Source organism: Felis catus, chromosome C2 (assembly GCF_018350175.1).
Source record: "Felis catus isolate Fca126 chromosome C2, F.catus_Fca126_mat1.0, whole genome shotgun sequence".
NCBI lineage: Eukaryota > Metazoa > Chordata > Mammalia > Carnivora > Felidae > Felis > Felis catus.
In genome coordinates this window covers 5,481,332-5,506,829 of record NC_058376.1, presented here as the reverse complement: position 1 = coordinate 5,506,829, position 25,498 = coordinate 5,481,332, and the positions used below count along the sequence as shown (strand labels likewise).

General features: G+C 42.8%; 1 protein-coding gene across 2 annotated transcripts in view; it reads right to left on the bottom strand.

Annotated features, from left to right (window-relative positions):
• DSCAM (DS cell adhesion molecule) overlaps positions 1–25,498 on the bottom strand; it is a 706,002-nt gene that overhangs the window by 236,786 nt on the left and 443,718 nt on the right. For both annotated transcript variants that reach the window (XM_045036594.1, XM_045036595.1), the window contains exons 4-6: positions 16,159–16,305; positions 6,585–6,863; positions 2,639–2,914 (exon numbers count right to left, since the gene is read on the bottom strand). In XM_045036594.1, the coding sequence (XP_044892529.1) occupies positions 2,639–2,914; positions 6,585–6,863; positions 16,159–16,305 (702 nt within the window). The remainder of the gene's footprint in view (positions 1–2,638; positions 2,915–6,584; positions 6,864–16,158; positions 16,306–25,498) is intronic.

The following is a 25,498-nucleotide window of genomic DNA, read 5'->3' as shown; positions in this document are numbered from 1 at the left end:
GACAGAATCCCAAGCAGGCTCCATGCTGTTAGCACAGAGCTGAACACAGGACTCAGTCCCAGGAACAGTGAGATCACGGCCTGAGCTGAAATCAGGGGTTGGACGCTTAACCGACTGAGCCACCCAGGTGACGCTAAGGTATTGACCATATTTTAAATAGAAGTCTTTAAGTCTTTGTCTAACATTCATCTGGGTTCTCTCAAGGTCCATTTCTACTACCTACTTTCTCTTTGATGTATGTCTAGTTATTTTTATTTTTAATTTTGACTGGGATTATCTTCCACATTTTCCAGTCCGGGTGTCAAGTAAGTTTTTCAGGGAAGTTTATCTTTAGATTTTAGGACTCCCCACTGTTCGGCATTTAAGGAATCCCCTCCTTACTGGAATTTCAACTTATCTTCCTCAACGGCAGGTGATCTGACATGGCAGACTTTTGTCCTTCTGTATGTCAATCCCATAGAACTATATAGCTTTCTGCTTCTCTTCTAGTATTCGAGGTTTCCCCTCCTACCTCACAAAGCCTGGGGACTGTCCTCAGGGGAAAAGCGGTATCAGTGCACATATCACCTAACCCTTTCCTCTTCTTTCATGGGTCAAATCCTTTCCACCCGCTCTTGCGTGTTTCTCCAGTGCCTGCATACAGTTTTGCTTTTCCCCAAGTTCATAATTTTGATCTGCTTCCAGGTTAATCTGATACATGCTATTCTATCGTTTTCTGAAGTAGGACCTGTTCTTTTTCTTTTTTCTTATTCAAGAGAATAAGAATCTCTTGAATCTCTAATGATCAGATCTCAGTTTTAAAACTCCCAGTTTCTTTGGCCTCCTAGAAAATACTCCCAGGTTCTGCGTTTATATCAGTGGTCATTCTCAGCTCACAGTATTGTGAGTTTTTATAATTTACATTAACCTAAAGCTACTTCAATGGGAATAATAGGAGGTTATAGCCAAGGATACTAGTTAGAGTCCATTTTAAGGCAGCTACTAGATATGTATTTATAACTACACTTCGGCTCTTTTTTGCTACATTCGTACTGTCATCTCTCAGAAGAGAAAAAATAAAGTGAAGCTTCTTGTCCTGAATGGAAACTGACACGCGACAAATAAATCCATGAGAATGCTCGCTATGCTCCTCTGCCCCGCCTTTTTTTTTTTTTTTTTTTTTTTATTCAAGTGACAGGCTTTTTTGGAGATGAAAGCAGACATTATTTTCCCAGTGAGACCTGAGTGTCTTTGAAATCCTTCTTGCTGTCACTCTCTGATAACCTGAAATCTTTCGACATCATTACGGATTATCAATATGCTCTTTCGGTTTTCTTAGTCACACGAGATAGTTGCCAAGGTAACTAGGCCTAGACAGGTACTCTGGCCCTCTTCTACAAAGAATCTAAAAATAGGGGCTATGTAAGGACTATAGTGCATCAGCAGCACCAAACTGGCTCTGTACAAATTGATTACTTTCTGTACTTAATTATTACGGGGAACACAGTGTCAGGCATTTAATATGAGTCCCAAGCCTTCTGGTAATTTCGCCTCTGCTTTAAAAAAAAAAAAAACTGTTTGCAAGACAATGCCCGAATCAAAATAAGAATCTCATTGCTAAGCCCGCTTCTTCTTAAAAATAAGCTGAGGTTAAAAAAACAATAACAGAAATATCCCCTAAGAGCATCAAGGCATATTTTAAACTAATGTTCGTACGTAAATATTTTTTCTCTTTAGACTATATGAAAGTCACGTCATTATTTTAATCAATTGACATCAAATGAATTTTAAATTATATGTAAAGACAGAATTTCCAATAAGACACACACACATACACAGACAAAAGCTTGTTCAATTATCCGGTGACAAATGTATGTCTCACTTGAATGTTACCTTGATAGCTTTTTTTCCCTGGCTGATTTATAACCTTGAAGATGTAAGCAGGACAGTAAGAAAAGAAAACAACACACCTGAAACCTACTATAATAACCCGAGGTCATTCCTCACAAATTCTGTTCACCTAAATTGGTGAATATCTGGACCCGATCAGTGACAACTGTGCAAACCAGACGCCATTTTTTTTCTTTCCACCAAGTACGATACTGAAATTGTGCCCAACACTTTGCCCGTAAAATTGTATTTCTCAGCTGGGGGCTGTTATTTCCTTATCTCTCCCCACCCCCAACCCTGGGATATTTGGCAATGTCTGGAGGTATTTTCGGTTGTCACAACGTGGATGCTGCTAGCATCTAGCAGGCAGAGGCCAGAGATGGTGGTAACCACCCTATAGCATCAAATGGCTCTTCCAACAAAGCATCATCGAGAAACTCCAGTCTGGGCTAACACACCGTCAACCAAACTATATGTTCCACGTTTCTGAGGTCTGTAACTTGACCAGTAACTAAAGACATGAGTGGGCGACATTTATGTTACTTAACTTTATGTGAAGTTACTTTTATGACTTCTACCATTTATAACTTTCACCAACACTTGGTCTCTTATTAGCCCGGCGTATCCTGAGAAACCAGGGCCGAGTTAGTAGCTAGCCAGACAGACAGAAATCCTAACACTGGGAGTTATCAGCACTGCTTCATCATTCTTCTGAGTGCTCTGTGTTTGGGTTCTTTTGCAGCTGAACCCTATAACAAGGCCCACTGACCTTCAAGGACCACCTGCACATAGTCTTGAGCGGACAGCTTATCCTTGCGCACAAAGCACTGGTATGCGCCCCCGTCACTTTTGACCATGTGATCCATTATAAGGTTTTCGTGGTTGATCCCTGTGATCCTCACATTTTTTCCAGGGTTGAGGATTTCACCGTTTCGGTACCAGGAGAGTTCCTGGTCCTCACTGCCTGTCACGCTGCAGGACAAGGAAACCTGGCTACCCACGCTGCTTTTAACTTTCCTGGGGCTGATGGTAGCTTTCAGTGGCTCTGGAAATTTTGGTGAGAGAAAAAAAAGAAGGTAAGAACATCACATACATAGACATCATTTCAACAACATCCTGAGCTTCTGACAAGGCAAATGCATCATTGTAAGCAATGCTACACAGTTCTTATGTTCTGGATTATTCCATAGTACGCCATTTTGTTCAGGAGCACCCTCTTTACTCTTTGTTTTTTTTTTTTTTTTCTGGTCTTTTTTCTCTGTGTGGCAAACAGACCAACATTTGGTCAAACTGCTTTCTCACTGGGTAAGTGGGGATTCACCCACTGACAATAAGAAATGCCAAGTTCTGGCCACCAATAAGGACACAGGTATTGGAACATTTAAATCCTATTTGCCTTGTCCCATGGTAGAACTGACGGGTTTCTCTGGACCATTCTCACACAATCATAACACCTGCTCATACCCCCTTTGTGGCTCAACAAGGCCCATAACACACAGCTGTAAGAAAATAGGTTGATATTAGACTTTGTGACCAATGAAACAAAAACAAACCCAATCTTATATAGCAAGTTCATTCACTGAACATCTAATAGAAGCCAAAAGTAGGGTTAATGCTACAGGTAAGACAGAGATGAATTATATTCATGGTGCACCTGGCATGTGCCATAAAATTATTACACTTCTTTTGTACATTATATAAGTCAGTCTCCCCACAGTCCTGCATGTTTTGCCTTATCATATCCATTTTACAGAAGAAGAAGTGGTTGTTCAGAGAGATTAATTAACTGAACCAAATCCACTCAAGCGGTAAATAGCTAAAACCATTTTTTACCCCAATTATTCCTGACACCTCCTGTCACCACACCACGAAGTCTCTGGTTCCAAGAAGTTCGGTCTTTTGGCAGATGAGACAAATACAAGAGTTAATATAGTAGCCAAGAAGTGATATAGGGTCCATCAGAGACATATACCATGTGGAAGGGGATTGGTAGAAAGATCAGGAAATTCCTTAGATATCAACGATGAATAGAGCTGAGGCCAGCTGGAAAGAAAGGGCATTTTGTGAATTAGGGCATGAAGCATAGCCGTTGTCACAAGGAGAGCGTGCCTGTTCACTTTGGACACGACACAGAATCTCTGTAGGAAAATTATGGGAGAAAAATTCCAACGGCAATCTGGAGCAAGATTTCAAAAGGCTTCACGATCTTGCAATGAAGTCAGAGGGGACTAAAGGAAGCATTCAAGAATTTTTTGCAAGTGAGTTTATAGTCAAACGCATTTTTAGGAGAATTGATTGATCATACCGTATTGCACAAACTGGAGTGGGGAAATTGGTCAGTAAGGGGGCACTGCAAATGTCTAGTTGAGGTGCAGTTAAGTCTCAATCTAGGACAGGAGGGGCGTGGGGAGGGTGGCTAAGAAGCACCATGAGCTACAATCTATAGGATATGGCAGGACTTGGACTCAGAAAGGAAAGGCTTAAGGAGGATCCAGGATTTTAAAGCCTGCATTTAGGGGGCTCGGGAGTGGGGAAGACATCTCAAATAAGAAGAGCCATTGACCAGGTAGAGATGGTGGAGAGTTTGTTTTGCGATGCTGCTGTGTTGAAATGCCAGTGGCACATCTGATCTAAAATTGGGAGACATGCTGTCTAACATTCAGGAAGGACGCCAGGCTAAGGCTGCAGATCCAGGCTTGTTCTCAGAGGGGAGGAATCTAGAGCCCTATGAATAAAGAGAGCACCAGAGGAGAAGAGACGGGAGAAGAGAGGGTTTTGGATTTAGAACTCAAGAGAAAGCTTTCTGTCTAGAGAAGAAAGACAGAAGTCATGAAGTCAGAGGGAGTTGGGGAACATTTGAGGGGCACTTCAGGACTTGTCCAGATGTGGCTAAAGAGTTCAAGGGTGAAAACAAAGTACGGTCAGAATTAACACTTTTCCGCAAATAACTTCTAAAGTGTAGATTTTGGGGGTGCCTGGGTGGCGCAGTCGGTTAAGTGTCCGACTTCGGCCAGGTCACGATCTCGCGGTCCGGGAGTTCGAGCCCCGCGTCGGGCTCTGGGCTGATGGCTTGGAGCCTGGAGCCTGTTTCTGATTCTGTGTCTCCCTCTCTCTCTGCCCCTCCCCCGTTCAAGCTCTGTCTCTCTCTGTCCCAAAAATAAATAAACGTTGAAAAAAAAAATTAAAAAAAAAAGTATAGATTTTGATGAGAAAGCAATAAATTAAACACTGAGAGCTCAGCCTGAGATGGTTGGGAGAGGGGGTGTCATTGGGGAGGGCACTGCACTGGGGTTAGAAAGACAGAAAGTTTAGACCTTCAAGTATTTGAAAACCCTCTTCCATGTGGAGGGAGGAGTGTGACCTGTGGTCAGGATAGGGATGGCTTTATACATGGAATAGGAAGAATTTAAATGTAACGGGAGTTGGTCAATTTTCTTTCAAGCAAAAGTATGGGCAATATCACCAGACAGGGTACTTACAATGATTTTGACAATACTCTAAAATATAAACTTATTCAGCAGGAAATGGGGAGCCATGAAAGGTGTTTTAACACAGAGGAGGTTTTGAACCTGTGGGGACACTTCTTCCTTGCCTTCCAGTACTGCATCATTGCATCTGGAAGTTTCTTCAGCTTCAGAAATAGAGCTGTGCGGAACTTATCTTCCATTTCTTCTGAAGCCCAGCCTAAACATGTTTTCATGATATTCTCAGGACTCACCCTGGGCAGCTGGTTCCAAGCAGTCACTGGGATATTTAACATATTCTGTTGGGGTGGTATTGTGCTAGAACAGTCCACACCCAGAGTGACACTGGAACAGGCAGTTGCATTAATAGGCATGGGGTTGGAAAAATCCAGGTCAAGAGAATGCCTCCCTTTCAATGCCAACTCTTATGACTTAGCTTGATCAGTCAGTTCATCAGATAAAAAAATATTTTATCGTATGTAATATATAAAATCATACACTATGAAAAGAATGTTCTAGTGGCATCTCAGAGCCACTTGCTTTGACCAAAGCCCTGCCGCTCAATTGTGGTCATGTGACTCACATTGATCTGGTTTCTGCGTGAGTAAAACGGAGGGTGTTTGACTAGATTAGAGTGCTCCTCTAATCTGTGGTCACACCCCTCCTTCCTCTGGGGTCCGCCTTCAGCATCCTTCTCAAGACAGTCACTACAAACCAATCAGAGATGAAATACACCCACCATATTTGAATTAAATGATATGTAATAATGCATCTAAGTCCAATATTTTGATAATTTAGAGCTCCATATTTCTGTGGATAATAGCCCCATTCAGGAACATAAAGTAGCATCTGAAAGCCAGCCAAGGACACCCAGTGTGATCGGACTACCATCCCTTACAGGGACATCACAAGCCCGCCCCTCTTCCTCCGTCAGTGTTCAGACAGGCTGGCCATCGTTAATTCAACAACTAGGTAATGGGATCTCAGATACATAGTCTGTGGCCTGATGGGAAGCTTGGAGGTTCAGATAAACCTGAATTCCCATCCTAAATCCAAACACCCCAGCTGTGTAATCTTGAGCAATCTGTCTGAGCATTCATTTCCTCATCTGCAAAATGGGGTAATACTGGTCTCAGCAGGACTGTTGTGAGGATTAATGGAAGGCTATAGCAAGAGCCTGGAAGTCATCTTGTATCAAGAGCTCCATCAATGGCAGCCAACATCACTGTTCCAAGCTACCCTCCAACTTACGTTTCACGTACAGGCGGCCTATCACCTTAGCAGTTCCGTATCTGTTGGAAACTTCACACACATAGCTGCCTGAGTCTGAAGGACGAGTGTTCTCAATGAGCAGCCCTGTCACGGTCTTCTGAAACCTTCCAGAAAGTTCCAGGGGCATGTTGTCCTTCAGCCAGCGATAATCTGGCTCAGGATGCCCAAGCGCTTTGCAAGGCAACTCCACACGCTGCCCTGCCATGGCTTTGCGATGATCAAACCCATCCAGTATGGACGGGGCTGAGTTCGCTGGGTCTGAGGAAGAAAGAAAAACTCTTATTAGACACGGTGAATGAGTTGAAGTGGCCATTTAGAATCAGAGGACCTCATGTATAAGTTAAATTCTATATGTCATACTAACTATTGACGACAGATCTTCAAGTTTCTATTAAAGAACAGAAAGAAAAGCCCTATTCATATACATTTCTTCTGCTCAAAATCTTCAGAAGGTGGCAGCAGAAAGGGTTCTACTTTTCATTTCCCACTAAATAATGAAGAACTTTAGAATCAGCAAGCTTCTACCAGAATTGTTGGCCCAGGCCAGAAATTGGATTGTTCTATAACCAGAGGATGTCAGACTTCTCCTTTCCAAAGAACAACAGTAGCAGAAATAGTCGTTTGACATTATGACAGTGTCTAATTCACCTGTTCTCCCAAATGATGTTTAGCTGGTTTTATAAACTCTTGAGCCCAATGAGGAAAGGGACCAAATACTCTCAAGAAGTGGGTCAGTGGAAACCACCCAGCTCAATGTCTAAGCTTGCTTTGAGGAATTGATATTCTCAAGGAATATTATTAAGAATGTAAAAATAGAGATCCCCTTTTGGGTGCCCAAAATAAAAGTCTCCTTGCTCTTTTATTCTTCCTGTTCTGAACTTGCACTGGACCACACCCATGGGTGGTCACACTGGTCTCCGTAAGGATAAAGAACAGATATGGGCTCCTGGTTCCTGAAATCTTCTTATCTTCGCCTTAGTTAGAAAAGCACTGTGCCTATTTCAATGTACCTGAAGTAACCCCCAAAGCAAAGGGCTGGATACCCTCTATTGTATCCAAGAACCATGTGGAATGTCCTCTTGAAGGTGCTGTGATTCCACAGCCACCAGGGACGACCAATAGACCATGGGAAAATGGCAGACCCACTGAGCTGAAGCTGCTTCCCTTACAATCATCAGAGATGAAATCCATGACAAACCCACTGCTCTTCTCACCTCCCTGGAGCTTTATAAGAACAACGTGAATGTTCTCATGGGATACAATGAGGGACCCTAATGATCTCGTAAAGGATATGTGACTGACCAAGTTTCCAGGACTCTTCTGTGGTTCACCCACCGTAACTGAAAAATTCCATAGCCCATAATTACTTACACTCACATTTCCTACACTGTCTGGGTATGGGCTCCAGAGGGATTATAGACCTAAGAGGCCCACAACAGCAAGGAGTCCTTGCCAGCAGAGGCCTTATTGCTTCAATACCCTCCTGATGGAAGTTACAGACAGATTTGGAAGAGTGCTGAAGAGCAAGTTACTTTCTTATGGACTACAGAGTTATAAAATCTGTTGCTCTGTTTAGGGTGGGATGTAGTGTTGGTGCTGGAGAAGGTGACACAAAGAAGGTGTCACTCCTTTGGTAGGAGGGGTTAGAAGTTTTTCCATAGGAGAAGCTCACAACCCAGGAAACAAGAGGTGTCACTTCTTTTCCTTACTTTCTTTCCTTTTTATTTTCTTTTTTACATTTTTTAATGTTTATTTATTTTTGAGAGACAGAGTGTGAGTGGGGAAGGAGCAGAGAGAGAGAGAGGGAGACACAGAATCCAAAGCAGGCTCCAGGCTCTGAGCTGTCAGCACAGAGCCTCACGTGGGGCTTGAACTCACAAGCTGTGAGATCATGACCTGAGCCGAAGTTGGAGGCTAACCGACTGAGCCACCCAGGCGCCCCAAAAGCTGCCACTTCTAACACTAGTCACAAAAAAGCAATACCCAATTATTTCACTTAAATTTTATAATTCTGAAACTAATCATTGATAGAAATTTTAAGATAGCATTGTATAATTCTAATGACTTTTTAAAAAGAAAGGATGGGAAAATTGGATATCCATTTCAAAAAGAAGAATTTAGAAGTCTTACCTCACAACACCTACAAAAATTAACTCAAAGTGGGTGATAGATCTAAACGTTTGAGCTAAAACAAATCTTCATGACCTTGGGTCTGGCAGAGTTCTTAGATACAACACCAAAAACACCAGGGGCAAAAAAAAATCAATATATTAAACATCATGAAAATTAAAATATTTTATATTTTCCAAGATACCATTAAGAAAACAATAAGGAGCAACCTATTAGAAGAACATATTTGCAAGTAGTATTTCTGATTAAGGACTTATCTCCAAAAAATATAAAGAACCCTGACATCTCTATGATAAGAAGAAACAACTCACTCAAAAAATGGGCAAAAGATTTGAATAGATAAATCACCAAAGGCGACACACAAATGACTAATAAGCACATGGAAAGATGCTCCGTAACATTAGCCACTGGGGAAATACACATTAGAATTATATTTAAAAAAAAAAAAAACTACAGTGTTTCTACTGCTTCATACCCACTAGGATGGCTCTAATAAAAAAACACAAACAAGAACAAGGGCTCAAGTGGAAGTAGAGAAAACACTAGAATCCTCAGGCAGGATTCATAATAGCCAATAAGTGGAAACAACCCAAATGGCCATCAGTGAAGGGATAAATGAGATGTGTATATACATACAATGGACTATTACTTAGCCATAAAAAAGAGTGGCCTACGGATACATCTTACAACACGGATGGACCTTAAAAGATCATGCTACGTGAATGAAGCCTGATATAAAGCCACAATTGTAAGATACAATTTATATGAAATATACAGAAAACACAAATCTGTAGAGACAGGCAGTAGATTACTGGTTGCCCGGAGCTGGAGATGGGAATTAGAATTGACTTCAAATGGGCCCCAGGGATTTTTCTGGGTGGCGGAAATGTTCTAAAATTGGATGACAGCCATGGTTGCACAGCTTTCTGTATTTACTAAAATCACTGAATTGTATAGTTAATGTGGGTGAAGTTTAGAGATGGTAAATTAAATCTCAATAAAACTACAAAAAAGGAGTGGGGCATTTCTTCTGTATATTAAGTATACAATTTAAGCAACCCTTGTGACAGGCTCCTGGAGGGATATTTGCTCATGTATAAAATTAGTACAAACAGCATCGTATTTAATTTTCATCCCCTTGTCTTCAAACTGTATATCTACATTTTAAAAACCAGTTATCGCAAAAATTTGCAAACGCACAAAATTAGAAAAAAATAATATAATGCATCCAACATATTCACCACCCAGACACAAGAGGCAGCAAAAAATTTTTTTTATCATCTATCTGTTTACTTCTTTATAGTCTTTGCTTTTGGTGTTGACACACTGAGTCAAATCACAGAACGTCTGTCATCTTATCACTATATCGTTAGTATGCTTCTCTAATAAAAACACAAGTTTTCTCATAAAACCACAATGTCGGTAACACACAATAGTAATAATAACTTCTTGGTACCATTTAGTATCTATTCCAAATTCATTTTTACCCAAGGGGCTAAAAACACACCATTATTAACTATTATTATTATTTACAATTGATCTGATTAAGTCTGGATTGTTCTATAGTTAACAGCTATGTCTCTTGATTCTCTTTTAATCCAGAGAAGGTCCTCCTTCTTTTCTCTCTCATGTCTTCAACTTACTGAAGAAGCCAGTGGGCTGTTTTGCATCAAATCCCAAATTCTGAATTTTCAATGGGTTCCTCTGTGGCCATTTTCCTCATAAACTGGAATTTAGTTCTAATGATATGATTAGATCAGGTTCAGCCTCTTTATTTCTTTTGTTTTAAATTTATTTTGAGAGAGAGAGAGAGAGACAGAGCGAGAGACAGAGAATCCAAAGCAGTCTCTACGCTATTGCACAGAACCCGGTGTGAGTCTCGAACCCACAAACTGTGAGATCATGACTTGAGCCCAAGTGAAGAGCCAGATGCTTAACCGGCTGAGCCACCCATGTGCCACCCAACCTCTCTCTCTTTGCACCCATATCATGTGTGGCTTTCTCATCTTCAGTCATGCTAAGTTCATCAGCAAGTTCAGGTAATAAAGTTTGTCTGGACTATTTCTTTAAGGGTTTAAATGATTTTCTAATCGTCATATTTCCTTCTACTTCAGTAGATGTGATTATTCGGCAGATAAGAACTATCCTTCCTGAACTAGGATTCTTTGGTCATTTTGAAATATAGTAGTCATAGGTAAGACAGGAGAATTGTGATTCTCTTTAAACTACCACTTACCAAAACCAAGTGGTGATGCCCTAATTTCCTCTGTGTAGACCAATGAGATTCCTATTGCTGCTTTTGTTGTCATTAAATAGATATGGGTGCATGTATCCAAGTATATATATGAACTTAAGTATGCAAGTACAGTAAAACCCTGGATTGTGAGTAACTTGTTCTGCAAGTATTCTGCAAGATGAGCAAATATTTCTAATAAACTTTAACTTGATAAATGAGCCATGTTTGTAATACGAGCAGTAGGTGATGCCGAATGTCATGTGATCACAACTGAGCCAATGGTTCTTCCCTTCTCCTCCTCCTCCTCCTCCTCCTCCTCCTCCTCCTCCTTCTTCTTCTTCTTCTTCTTCTTCTTCTTCTTCTTCTTCTTCTTCTTCTCTCTCTCTCTCTCTCTCTCTCTCTCTCTCTCTCTCTCTCTCTGCAGGATTGTGGGTGATCATCTCCCATGCTCATATGATTGACTTTAGGCCGTGGTGCTTGGCAGAAATCAGTGATTTTTCAGAACGTTGGAAGGTGCCCACAACTGGCACTGGTGTATTTTTTATCACTTCAAAGCACCTCTGGACAGCCCTTTGCTTTTCAATACAAGAGTAAGCTAGGAATGCTTTGCTTCATTCTAGCTCAGGTTGCCTGCAGATATAGACCCTTTCCTCTGCTGCCTTATTGCCAGTTACATTAAATACAGCATATAACAAGTTTATTAATACTGTCCTGTAGCCAACATGTGTGTGAGCATATACACTGGCCCCATGCAGACAAAGGTTGAAAAGAAAGGGGGTAATAACAAGAAGGAGATGATTACGGTGGAAGTTAAGAAGGAAATGATCAAGAAGTATGAGTGAGGTATGGGAGTGGCCAAAATTGCAAGATTTTGTAAGAAATCTATGTCTGCATCTTGTCTGCAGAGGAGCAGAAAAAGGCAGAGGAATCCCTCAGTTCAGATGAGATCAGGGAGATGTGTAAAATGTGGGAAACAGTGCAAGATTTTGTAGAAAAGCACCACCCAAGCAAGGCTGTAGCAGTGCAAGCAATGAATCTGTTTAACGACAATGCAATGTCACATTTCTGCGAAATCCTCAAAAGGAAGCAAAAGCAAGTGTCATTGGATAGGTTCCTTGTTAAAGGTGCACAAAAAGAAAAAGATTCCATTGAGCTAATAGGCAGCAGTGATTCTGTTAGTGATAGTGAAAGTCGTCCTACACAATAACCCTCCTCTCTCTTGTCTCCCTCACACCAGCCATGAAGGTTTTCAAAGGTAAGTGTAGGTCAATTTGTTTATTTTTCTTTATATTTTGTATTTCCTTTTTTTAAAATATATTTTTAATGTTTATTTATTTATTTTTGAGAGAGAGAGAGCATGAGGGGGGAAGGGGCAGAGAGAGAAGGAGACAGAGAATCCCAAGCAGGCTCCACGCTACCTGCGCGGAGCCCGATGAGGAGCTGGAACTCACAAACCACAAGATCGTGACCTGACCTGAAATGAAGAGTCAAGACGCTTAACCGACTGAGCCACCTGGGCGCCCCTATTTTATCTTGTCTTTATTATTTTGTATTATAGTACAGCCCTGTAATCATTTTTATATGAATATTTTTGGGCTGTGGAATGAATCATCTGAGATTCCAGCACTTCTTACGGGGAAATTCACTTTCAGATACAAGTGCTTTGGATTACAACCATGTTTCCAGAACAAATTATGCTTGCAAACCAAGGTTTTACTGCATATATGTGTACGTGTGCGTATTCGTAATGAACTCAAAAGATTTTAAAATGTTTAATGGTCACCAATCACGTGCCATCGGTTATTTCTGAAATTCAACTCATCACACTTTGGGCCAACGAGAATGCCTTCAGAAGATGTCCCCTGTCTCGTTTTGACAATCTTAATGTTTCAGGTTCATCTTATCCATTTCCTGTCCCAGACACTGCAATCAACCATTCTTCTAAGGAGCCATGGTCCCTTTTTTTGGGATCTTTAAAGGACACTAGGGTCTATAGAGTACCCCATTATAGTATTTTAGAGGATGGACTTCCTCCAGGCCTTCCCCTGAGGCTTCTCTCTCTGTCACTTTTAGTAATGCTTAGTCACTCTGACTCCATTTTACTGCTAAACCCAGCAGTTTCCATCAGGGTGACTTCCTGTTCTTCTGAAAGGAGTATTTGCTGAATGAACACCTGGGAGGTCTTCAAGGAGCTGGGCTACCACTGAGCGATGCAATCACCACAGACTACTCTCATGGTCCTTCCACACTCGTCTTCCAAACTCAAAACTCAGGTAGGTCTATCTGAGTGCCGTGAATACTCCTACACCCATTGCCCTGGGGGCCCACCCAAGGGCTGGCCCTCTGCTTTGGAGAGAAGTATTTGCTGACTATTTTGCCAATCTGCGACTGTGGAGTCCTCGCGAGTCTTCCCCACCTCCCCTCCCGCCACTTCTGTGACACTGCTTTGTTCCCGTGCCCCTACTGCTGTCCGCACTTCATCCACACCCACTCATGTCCACGTTCCACTGGGTGCTGCCGAAGGTCTCGTCCACGTGCTTTTTCCTCTGTCATCATAGTCCGTCCGTTTTAGTTTCAGGGTGAGTTTGAGATCATTAAAAACCTTGCTACCCACATGACCCAAACCCCATGTGTGCATTTTTAAATGCATTTAAATCTAAAGTAAAATTGATTTTTCTTTTTTCCTTCAGAGCTAATATTTCTTTTTTAAAGAAATGTTTATTTATTGGAGCCCCCTGGGTGGCTCAGGTGGTAAAGTGTCAGGCTCTCGGTTTTTGGCTCAGATCATGATCTCACGGTTTGTGGGTTTGAGCCCTGCATTGGGCTCTGTGCTGACACTGAAGAATCTCCTTGGAAGTCTCTCTCTCTCTCCATTTCTCTCTGACCCTCCCCTGCTTACATTCTCTCTCTCCCCAGAATAAATAAATAAATATCTTTTAAAAGTTTATTTATTTTGGGGAGAGAGAGACAGAGAGAGAGACAGAGAGAGAGAGAGACAGAGAGAGAGACAGAGAGAGACAGAGAGAGAGAGAGAGAGAGAGAGAGAGAGAGAGAGAGAGAGAATATACCAAGCAGGCTCCATACAGTCAGTGCAGAGCCTGATGCAGGGCTCAATCCCACGACTGTGAGATTATAACCTGAGCTGAAACGGAGAGTCGGATGCTTAACCAACTGAGCCACCCAGGCTCCCCCAGGGCTTAGATTTCTAGAATAGTCATCCTCACTCAGCATTCATGGGCTCATTTTCTAGCATTAACAATTTCCCCCCCTCAACTGTGTTATTAATGTTTCTGTGACAAAAGTCCTAACAGTTATGTTCCACACACAGTAGACTCTCTCAAGTGCCTTTCCATGACACTTGACTCAGTTGACCCCACTGCTACACCTCTAACCCCAAATGCTCAGTGTCTTAGTGTGGGACATTCCCCCACAGATTGTGCCCAGAAGCACCTCACTTCCCGTCACAAATGCTTGCTGGACAGCCTCATGGACCCCCTCACTTCCATGGTGACCAAATGCTCATGGGCCCTGCTGTCAACGTTTAAAGCATCAGCAGAATGTTCTATGAAATGAAACAAAACAACAACAAACTTGGGATTAAGAAAAGTAAATCTGCCTCCTGATCCCTGAGAGTCGAATTTGAAAATAAGTACTTAATAATTTAGAGTAGAGATAAACAATTCCACCTTTCAGGATTCCCTCCCTCCCTCTCTCTCTCTCTCTCTCTCTCTCTCTCTCTCTCTTTCTTCCTTTTCCTGGTTTTCTCTTTTTTTCAGATTTTTTTTCAGTCTTCTCTTCCAAGAAAGATGGGCTCCCAGATTCTCATCACTTAATTCACTTTTTTTTTGGATGGAGAAATGTGTATTGCTTCTTTTGCTAAAACTCAATTTAATCTTGTACCCAGATCCACCCCTCCATCCTTCTCCTTTCTTGTCCCAATACTGTTACCATGTTCTCCTCACTGCACACAAGACCTTTCCTAGGATATTCTGAGCCAGTAGGACACTGCGCTGTCATTAAAGCCACCATGGGCTACAATCACAGATGCCACTCGCTTTCTCATTCGCTTTTTTCCAGGTTTTCTTTCTTTTTAACGCAGTGTAATTTTAGTGTACTGATCGTCTTGCCCTTACAGAGACAAAAACACAGCACTATGAAACAAGGGATGAAATAAATCTCTTTTCCATGTCAACAGGTAAAGAAAAAATGTCTCCCTGTGCAGAGGGGAGATGGCTGAATTCTGACTTGTGTTTGCACGGCCCCTGAGAGCGCGCGTGGGCTCTGGCTATCGTGAGGATGTGAACGTGGAACAGGAACCAAGATAGAGAAGAAGTGCGGTAAGGGGGTGTTCGGGCAAGATGTTTTTCATTACCCCAACGGTCAACAGCTTTCCATCACTTCTCCCTCAAACAAGTATCACTACAAATAGGTTAAAGAGGGTCACTTCGGGGAACGGTTTTACCTTCTCAAGCCGCCAAGGGCAAATGTCACATACTCCACGCTACATTTCTAGGACCAAGAGGGACATCTCACATTCCAAACCGCTCCGTGAAGAGCTGGCATATCGCCACGTGAGCGGATTGCTTACTTGTGGGACAGGTGGGCCAGCAACGAGCCAGTTGTGACGATGATGCAAGCGGCTGATATTTTCTCCAAGTATAAATCCCATAAAGGAAGGCACAAAGCTGGCGTATTTACAAGAGTGGAATCAACTGCCCTCGAGTCTCCTCCATTGGACAATAATCCTGGAAGGAGGCGGGAGGGAGCGTCTAGCCCTTTAACTTGAGATGTGGGCAGTTTCCCCAATATTGTTAGACGGAATATGGGGAACAAGAGGTGTGTCCCTGGGTCCCCGCTCTTCTCCCTCGGAGCCCTGTGTCATAGGCAGCCTCAAGGTGCTGCTGGACGGAACACACACACCCAGGGCAAGGAGGCATTCCCTTCAAAACAGAAGCCATGTTGGCTCAAAGGAGGGTGGAATTTGGGAAAACCCGAGATGACTTCCCTCGGAATACCTATATTTGTAGCGTTCAGCATTGGCAAACCTTTGGTTGCTAAACTGTTTTGGAAGAAAAAACAAAAGAAGCCTTTGTTTGAGTCATGAGTCCTACAAGTTCGGTTAACTTAGCTCAGAGCACTAACAAAGGTGTAACGGAAACAGGAAACACGGGCTGGATGGGTGTTTACCTGATACAAACAGTCTAGCGCTGTTACTCTGCCTGGTCTCCCCGGTGTATCTATGCCGCGTGATACAGCGGTAGTTATACAACCCATCTTCATTCTGTACATCTTTAATATACAAGGCTCCCGTGGATGTGATGAGAAATCTAGATCCTGAAATAGAAGAGAATGATTATGCAATTAAAATAGAACAAAAGCAACCCAACCACATAAACAAAGACGTGGAATTTTTTCAACCCCCCCCCCCAATTGAAAGAACCTGAAACAAAGGCTAATGATAGGAGTGTGTCGGTTACCTTAAGGGTCCAAGCTATTTTAACTTTTCAATTACCCTAAATTAGGAGTTTTTAGTAAGTATGCTATACGTTAAATATATGCTTAGAAAATCACATCTCATGAATTAAGTTTTTAGGTCAAATGTTTATCTTTTTTTTTAAAGAATTTTTAAATGTGTATTTATTTTTGAGAGAGACAGACACAGAGTTCAAGTGGTGGTGGGGGGGGGCAGCGGGGTGGGGAGCAGAGAGAGAGGGAGACACAGAATCCAAAGCGGGCTCCAAGCTCCAAGCTGTCAAGACAGAGCCTGATGTGGGGCTCGAACCCATAAGCCGTGAAATCATGGCCTGAGCCGAAGTCAGATGCTTAACCGACTGAGCCCCCCAGGTGTCCCACACATGTTTATATTTTGAGCAACAGACCCGGCATATAATTGCTGTGGGGCTAATTTAGCAGATTTTCCTTGCTGACCACGTTTCTCTCAGAATGTGACACATCAAAGGAGTATTAACTTTCTCTAGTAAATTTCTACCTCATATATGTATGAACTGTCTCTGGTTGAAGTGTTTCAATTAAACACACAAATGTTAGATTATATATCAATAAATATATAAATTATAAATGTTAGATTATAGGGGTGCCTGGGTGGCTCAGTCGGTTAAGAGTCCGACTCTTAGTTTCGGCTCAGGTCATGGTCTCAGGGCGTGTGAGTTGCAGCCCCACATCGGCTCCATGCTGACAGTGCAGAGCCTGCTTGGGATTTTCTCTCTCTCTGTCTCTCTGTCTCTCTGTCTCTCTGTCTCTCTCTCTCTCTCTCTCTCCCCCTCTCTCTCTGCCCCTCCCCCACTCACTCTCTCTCAAAAATAAATAAATAAAACTTAAAAAATAATAAATGTTAGATTATAAATCAATAATACATAAAATATAAAGTTTGTGGAAACTTCCCAGGAAGGACCGTCTTAACCTGCTCATAATAACAGCCAACACCTGATGCTTGATTCTAAGACTAAGATCAATTCCTCCTGTAATCAGTGTCTTGGAAAACTCCGGGGTTAGTTAACTGCTACCCCAACAATGATCAATCCCTACTTTTCATTGGGGGGGGTGTACTCTCTACATCCCTAGACGTTTGTCTGTACAGCTCTACCTGTACCGAACCATCCACATTTAAGAGATCAAATGTCAGTGCTGCTTTAAGAAGGATAATTTTCCCTTTGAAAATGTAAATACCTGGAGACAATTTTTACTGTTCAATTATAATCTGATGATAAGCCAAATAAGGGTAAAGCAGTAAACCCCACAGTGAGTTGTGGCACCCCCATGGGGAATGACTGAGGATACCACTCCCCTGCCACTGTTAGACCCTCCTATGGAATATTCCACCACTGGATGCAAGGCTACTTGGGGGATAATGTGATCTTGCCTCTTTGGGAAAAGACTAAAAATGCCAAAAAATCACCTTCTTTTATTGTTTGTTGTCCTATGTTCATTTGGAACTTCCTTTGGTTTACTTTAATCAGAATTGACCAGGAGTCTTGACTGCAATAATTTTAAGTCTCCAATATTTAAGTTCTGAACATAATGCCCACAACCCTTTAATTTCTTATAAGGACTACACTTTATCCATCGATCAGTTGTTCACATAAAATAAAAATGGTTTATGATTTCTTGCGCAAGAAAGAGCAATTCAAAAGGGTGTGGGTAAGAAAAAAAATCATGAAAGAAATACCAATCTAGAATAAGCTTTTTACAAGGACACAAATTGGGGCCACCCGGGTGGCTCAGTCGGTTGGGCGTCCGACTTCGGCTCAGGTCCTGATCTCACAGCCCATGAGTTCGAGCCCCGCGTCGGGCTCTGTGCTGAGAGCTCAGAGCCTGGAGCCTGTTTCAGATTCTGTGTCTCCCTCTCTCTCTGCCCCTCCCCCACTCACACTCTGCCTCTCTCTGTCTCTCAAAAAATAAATAAACATTAAAAAAATAAAAATAAAAATAAATGAAAGGACACAAATTAACCGAAAAAACACTATAGAAATCTTTAAGTAAAAAATTCACTTTTTTAAACAATTTTATTTAGTTACATATTTTAAAATATACCACCAATACGCTATGTATTAGAATAGCTAGAAAATCAAATGCTCTGCATTCTCGATATTTTTGCCTTATCCTCCCCTCTCCCCAGGGAAAGCAGCTAAAAATACATTTTACCACTTTTCCTATGTCATCGCACACCAGCATTCCTTGCCAAGAGACATTGTGTATAGCCGAAACGTTTTTCTTGCAATAGATTTTGCATACTTACATAATGTTTTAATATCGAGCCTCTTTTAAGTACTGAGCAGTGGACAGAAAAGAGGAACCAGAAGCTCATGTACATAATTCCCGTCGCCCTTCTGACACAGGGTATTTTCATTAGAATTGGCAGGCCATCAGCGGTGGTAAAACATAAGTGGGAGCACTCTGGGGAGCACAGCTCAGGAGTGCTGGAAGATGCGGAAGGGCCGCACAGCAGTGTGCATTCATTACTCTGTGGACTCCTGAGAGGGCTCCATTCTCCAGGCATTTTTAATTTAATCACTCACTCGCTCCTGTAATATCTCACTTATTTTTTTTTTTTACTCACTTAGCATGCTAAAGAAGACTGTTCAGACGTGCTGTTTCAGAAGAACTTGAACCTTGTTTGTATTGAACCTTCCTGAGACGTTCGCAAGAAGAGGGAATTGACTTAATTCCTGTACGTCATTTGAACCATCTCCGTCTCGCCCCTCATTTCTCATCAAAACCCATTTATTTCAAAGGCCATCGACATTTTAAAACAAAATAAAGACAAAGAACAGGAGCCTTTGACTAAGAGAGAGGCCCTGAAGACCCAGGGTCCTGGGGAACAGTCAGAACTCCCAAGATGCATGGCATTTTCAGGGGCAGCACACAGAGTCTCTGGAGCCCCAGATGTCTTGTCTCCATGGTGATAAGAAATCGTAACTGCTCCCTAACTTGCCAAGGCACACCGCTTCCTGCCTTACGTCATCAGAGCCTTCTGTGTCATACAGAATAAATGGTTCATTCACATCCCTAAATGGGATTGAAGAATGTGCTTCTATTAAAATATTCCAACAGCAAGATACAAAATGCCGATGTCCATAAACTACACACACACACACACACACACACACACACACACACACACACACACAAACTCTGTCTCTGTCTCATCCACGCGCGCACACACACACACACACCCCTTTACTACTCACATCTGTCCTGTAGCATACAACTGTGCAAAGCCAAAATTTTGTAGGTAGTTTTCTCTCCCTTGGAAAGCTATTAGCGCTTTATATTAAAACATTTCTAAAACAGCGCATACTTTTTGTCACGTCAAACGCATCGCGAATCAGTCGGTCAACTGAACAATAGTGAATGAGTTTTGGATTCCAGATCACCACTGTGGACATCAATTATGGAGGGGCACTGCTGAGTTATTAGAGGGGGGTCTCAGTAGCTCTCTTGACTTCTCAACATGCACTAACCGGTTCCCAGATGTTTAAGCCCCTGGTTCTAACGGTTTATCTGCTCCTTCCTTTGCAACCGGGCAAACTGAGAATCATTACTTCTCTCTGCCGTCAATATCCTCGTCAATACGTTCACAAAGTGATGCATTCAGTACGCTGAAAGGTAGAAACCAGACATAGCCCAGCTGTTAGAACTTGGCAGAAACTAAGAGTTAATGGGTCACGAGTAAGTGCTGGTGCGGTTCTCCAGCGTTATTGACATGAGCTTGTACGTCAGCACCGTGAACATAAACCCACAGCTTCTTACCAGTTGCGCGAGCTCAGCACAGCACCTGGCAGGATATTTCTACCCAGAGACAAGACTAGCAAGGAAAATGGGATGTCTGCACAACTGGGAGTGTCGTAGGGACACTCAGGGTGTAAGTCCACAGCCACACTCCTCCCGCTGCTGCTGTGCTGAACGGCGGAGTAGGCTCAGACAGCACCGGCTCCTGAGGTTCAGACACAATGCCTTCTTGAGCTTTCTATGTGAAAGCATCAGAGGCAGAAATTAAAACAGCAACAGTTCTAGAAACCCATTGGTCCAACTATGGGTAGCTGAAGATCTGAGCTGCAGAAAGCAGGCATACATGACCTCCGGAAGAAAGCGTATACAAGCTGATTCTAGGAAGACCGGGGCCGAATGGTCCACCGTTGCTTCGTGCCAGCACTCTCCTGGGCTCTGGGAGTCCCAAACGGAGGGAGACACGGTCCCTGTCTTCAGGGCACTTACGATCGAAAGAGATTTCAGTCTTAGGGTTGGACACATGGCAACAAGGTGAGAAAACAGGATGGGAGAGAGAAGTGTAATCGGGAAACCCGTCTCGTCTTCATGAAGGTAACTACCAATAATACCCAGGGAGGAAATGTGTATTATTACCAGACCTATGTATTGTTACATATCCTTGCGGATTACTCGGACATAAATAACATTATATGTCCAAGCATCCTTTACCAACCTGTGTGTTCGGTCTACTCAGCCATTTTTTTTCTCATTCTTATAATCAAGTTAAAAGATCTTTTCCTTGGTACCAAGTAAAACAAGCTGACCCCCTGGAAAGACTTCTCATCGTGGAGAAAAAAAAAAAAGCTGGAGTCCCGAATCCACTGGATCTGAATTCCAGACCTGTCCAAGTCACTTTCCAGCTGTGTGACCTCAGACAAGACACTCAGACTCTTTAAACTTTGTCTATTAAAGACAGATGTGAATAGTATCCTCTCTGTTCCAGTGTTGAAGTTTAGATTAACGCAAGGACGTCATCCAGCAGATAGCCATGTATTACGTAGGGGATCTATAAAAGCAAGCGTAATGTTTGCTATTCTGTTCTGATAGGTCAGTCGTCAGTCGACAAGATATGCACAGAGCTCAGTCGTCAGTCAACAAGATATGCACATAGCTGCCCAGGGCCATTGGCGTGCCTGAGCCAGACAGGGAAGAGGCCACATGGACATGAACGTAATATTTAATTGTTCATTTATTTGCTAAGTGAAGCAGCCTCATGTATCAGGAAAAACATCAAAGTGGAAGCAACATGGCTGAGTTTTATGTCACAGTTCTGCCACTTGGAGCTGTGTCGCCACAGGCAAAACATTTCCCAACCCCCTGTGAGACAGGCTGTATGTACCACAGGGTACGGCCAAGGTGCAGAGAAACAGAACAAGGCTCTCAGAGTCGCTTCCTATGTCCCAGTGAGGGGCTGTAGGGAGAGGGAGGGCAATAGAGACACTGTGCTCAGAAATCCTTCTTGCAGTGGACTGGGACGTTCATGGAAGCTTGAGGTCTTCCTCCATAATCATTAAAATGTAATTTGAATAGGAATATTTGCCGGTATATTTGTCAGTATCCGAACACAAGATGCATATTCTGAAGTTTTCCAAATTAACCATTCCTCACCTCTCGTATCTCATCGAATACAAGGCCCTTCCGTTCTGACTTCTAAAATAAATTCCAGAATGGTCCACTTCCCTGCCTCTGCTAAACACCCCAGTCTGGGGCTCCCCACCTTCTCTGTTTCCATTCCTGCTCCTTTCAGCCTGCTCCCCACTCAGCATCCATGGCCATGCAGCACAGTAGATTGGGTAGATGGTTTTGTGTTGACCAGGCCCCAGTAGACCGAATTGTTCATGGTGGCCTACAATGCTTCAGGCTTTGACCATATTTCCAAAAGCCATTCAACCCCCTCTCTCCCTCTGCCACCATGCACCAGCCACCCTGTTCTCATAGTCGCTCCATCTGAAGGGCCCTGAGCCTGTATCTCTACCTGGCTGGCCCCTTCTTATCTTTCTGGCCTCAGTTTCTAAAGCGACTTTCCAACAATGCCAGCCCGCATTAACTTACCCCTCATCACTCATGCTCATGGGACTTGATTTTATCACATCACCGTGAGGCTGCCTTTTGTGAATTTCAGGTTGGCTTAGCTTTTCTCTCCTCCAACCAGAGGAACAGCAATTTGATTGGTCTTGCTCAATTTTTCATCTCCATTACACCAAGCTGCGCCTAGCGATGCTAGCTGAAAATATTTGTTCGAGAGATGGGTGATCACACAGTCTATCACCACGTGTATACAGAATGTCCCTTCTTAAGCCTGGGCAACAAGAAAGCAAGCTGAAATACCTCCTTCTAGGTTTCAGCGTGAAACTTCCTCATGTATAATACATAAAACCCAGTATTTCCCCCCTCTAGGAGAAACCATAATATATTCTTATATGAAAATGAGCATATTTTCGGATTTTGATGTTAATTCCTCCTGCATTATGCTTTCTGGCTTTTTCCTATGCAGTCAGGCCGTTAAATCTTCAGTAAGGGATGACACTATTTTCAGGAAGATTTTTCAAAGCATATCTGATTTTTCACTTAGTCAGAAATATATCTTAGGGGTTTTTTTTCCCTCTTTTTTTCCTTTTGCTATTGCAATCTGAACCGAGTTAATAGTAATTAAAAGAACAGATGGTTCCTCTAATAAGATGCCAAGTGGCAGAGTAAAACACAATGAAACTCTTCTCAGCTGTGCCTGCCACCTCCAACTGACAGCCAACTGTGTAATGAAACAGCTTCGTCCTGAGCCGTTTTCCTAACAGCCTCCAAGAAATACGCACAAGATTGAAATCTAAGTTCTAAGTATATGGCGCTAGAAACGAGATGAGCCTCTAAATGAGTATCTCACATCTTTTAGTTTGAAACTTGAATTAGCATTAACTAAAACAGAAGTGGAGACAGAAAAATATATATATAATCTATGGTAACCTTCAAGTTATCACTTTCTCTTAATCCAGATGTAGACTGGAACAGAATCTAACTCTTCACCTGGGTCTCAGGTTATGTCTGTTCGGTGACGGGATGGGTGGGGGCCAAGCTGTAATCAGAGGCAGGCGGGAAGGCGCAGCAGTTATTTCTTGAGCAGCTGGGTAGCCCGATAAAAAGGATTCTTCAAAGAAAACTATGTTGAAAGCCACAAATAAGGGAAAGGAGGAGGCCCTTAAGGTAAGACTTCTACCCCGGTGTTATGGGTCGACGTGTGTCCCCTCCAGAATTCAGAACTTAAGTCCTAACCCCCAAGACCTCAGAATGTGACCTTATTTGGAAATAGGTTCGTTACAGGTGTAATTAGTTAAGATGAGGTCATACTGAGGGGCGCCTGGGTGGCTCAGTTGGTTAAGTGTCCGACTCTTGATTTCGGCTCCGGTCATGATCTCACGGTTCATAAGTTTGAGTCCCATATCAGGCTCCATACTGACAGCACGGAGCCTGCTTTGGGATTCTCTCTCTCCCTCGCCCGGCCCCTCCCCTGCTCATGCACTCTCTCTGTCTCTCTGTCTCAAAATAAATAAATGAAACTTAAAAAATAATTTAAAAAAGATGAGGTTAGGCTGAAGTAGGGTACACCCCTAATCCAATGTCACAGTTGTCATGAAAAAGTGGAAATTTAGACACAGAGACATCTGGGTATGCATACTAATCCTAATCAGAGCCAACAGCTATTACAAGCCTAGGAAGAACCACCACTGCTCTAAACATCCTGCATTTTGACCCACTTTGTTCTCACAACGACCTCACGAGGCAGGTATTATTCCCACTTTGCAGATGAGAAAAGTGAGGAACAGAGATTAAGTGGCTTGCCTGTGTTCACACAACTTTTGACATCCCACCAGCGTGATGCCCTGGTGTCCTGGCTGGGAGCTCACACGCTCAGGCGCCGTGCTCCCTGACACTGGGTCACGGCCCCCGTGAGTCAGCAGGGCACAGCACCAGGGCCCATGGAACAGAAGTGACAAGCCCAGAATCATTTAAACTAAATAATCGACAGGCCCTGACTGGGGAGAAGAATGCTCCAAGCCCTCCATCTGTGGTCCCGATGGGTGGGTGGGGGGTGGTGGCACCAGCAGGCAGAGAAGCTGGGCAGGTGTGTCTACTTTTAGGGAGGAGGTGCTGGGTCACTTCGCTTGTGTGATGCAAGCCAAGCTGGGGACAGAGCTGTGGGGATCAAGCTCTGCATGTCAAGAAGCCCTTTTTGGGAACTGGTGTCCAGGACCCCCTGTGTGGGAGCGAAGGAAAAGGGCCAGCGAGACACAGCCCAGAGAAGGAGGGACAGAGACCCTGGGAGGTGTCTGGGTGGGGTGTGGGAGGGTGTGGGATTATGAAAACCATGGTGGGGAGGACTTTCACAAAGGACTTTCACGTCAGCTCTGAGTCTCTCTTCCAGCATAAACTAGAATACCCATGTCACGTAAAAGGGCCTCGGTGTCCTATTCCGTGCAACGGGGCAGTAATACCTTCCGGAGAATATTGGGATGTTAAACAAGAGTGTCCGTGTAGGTGCCTGTTAGCAAAAGGAATTCAGGAATAGCTGTAATCTGCAATAAAATATACTGATAACGTATCTCACCTGCTAGATCAATACAAACATTAAATATCTAGCTACAAGCAGTGAGTAATATATATAGTACACTTTAAGAACACTAAACATCATTACCAAAGGGTGTAACGGAATGATACTTGGGGAAATAAACAGTATATCAAAGTCCAGCATCAGACAGCTTGATACTGCAAAACATTCCATCTTCCACAAATGAAATTAACGGCATTAATTAATGAATGAAAATAATTGCAATAATTAATGAAATTAATTGTATTAATTAATTAATTAACTAATGAAATCGATTGCATTTTGATTTCTGAACTGAATTCATTTAGAACTGCACAAAATCAATGCAGATTAAAACACGATGTGATTTTTTTTTATGCAGGAAACTAGAAAAAAATTAAAATATTTGATAATATTGGTCTTCACCCGTATTCGCACGGGTGAACGCGTATCTACGAGGAGGAGGTGAACTGGTGAAGTCTTGGTTTTTGGTAGGCACTCTGGTGGCATATTTCAAATGTAAGAAATAACTGCATACTTGCTCTAGCAGCTGGACCCTTCAAGGAGTCTACCCCGTGGAAACACTCATACATGCACACACACCAAGGTACACATAAGAAGTGCACGGAGGCCTTGTTTAAAAATGAAAAGCCGTCGGGCGCT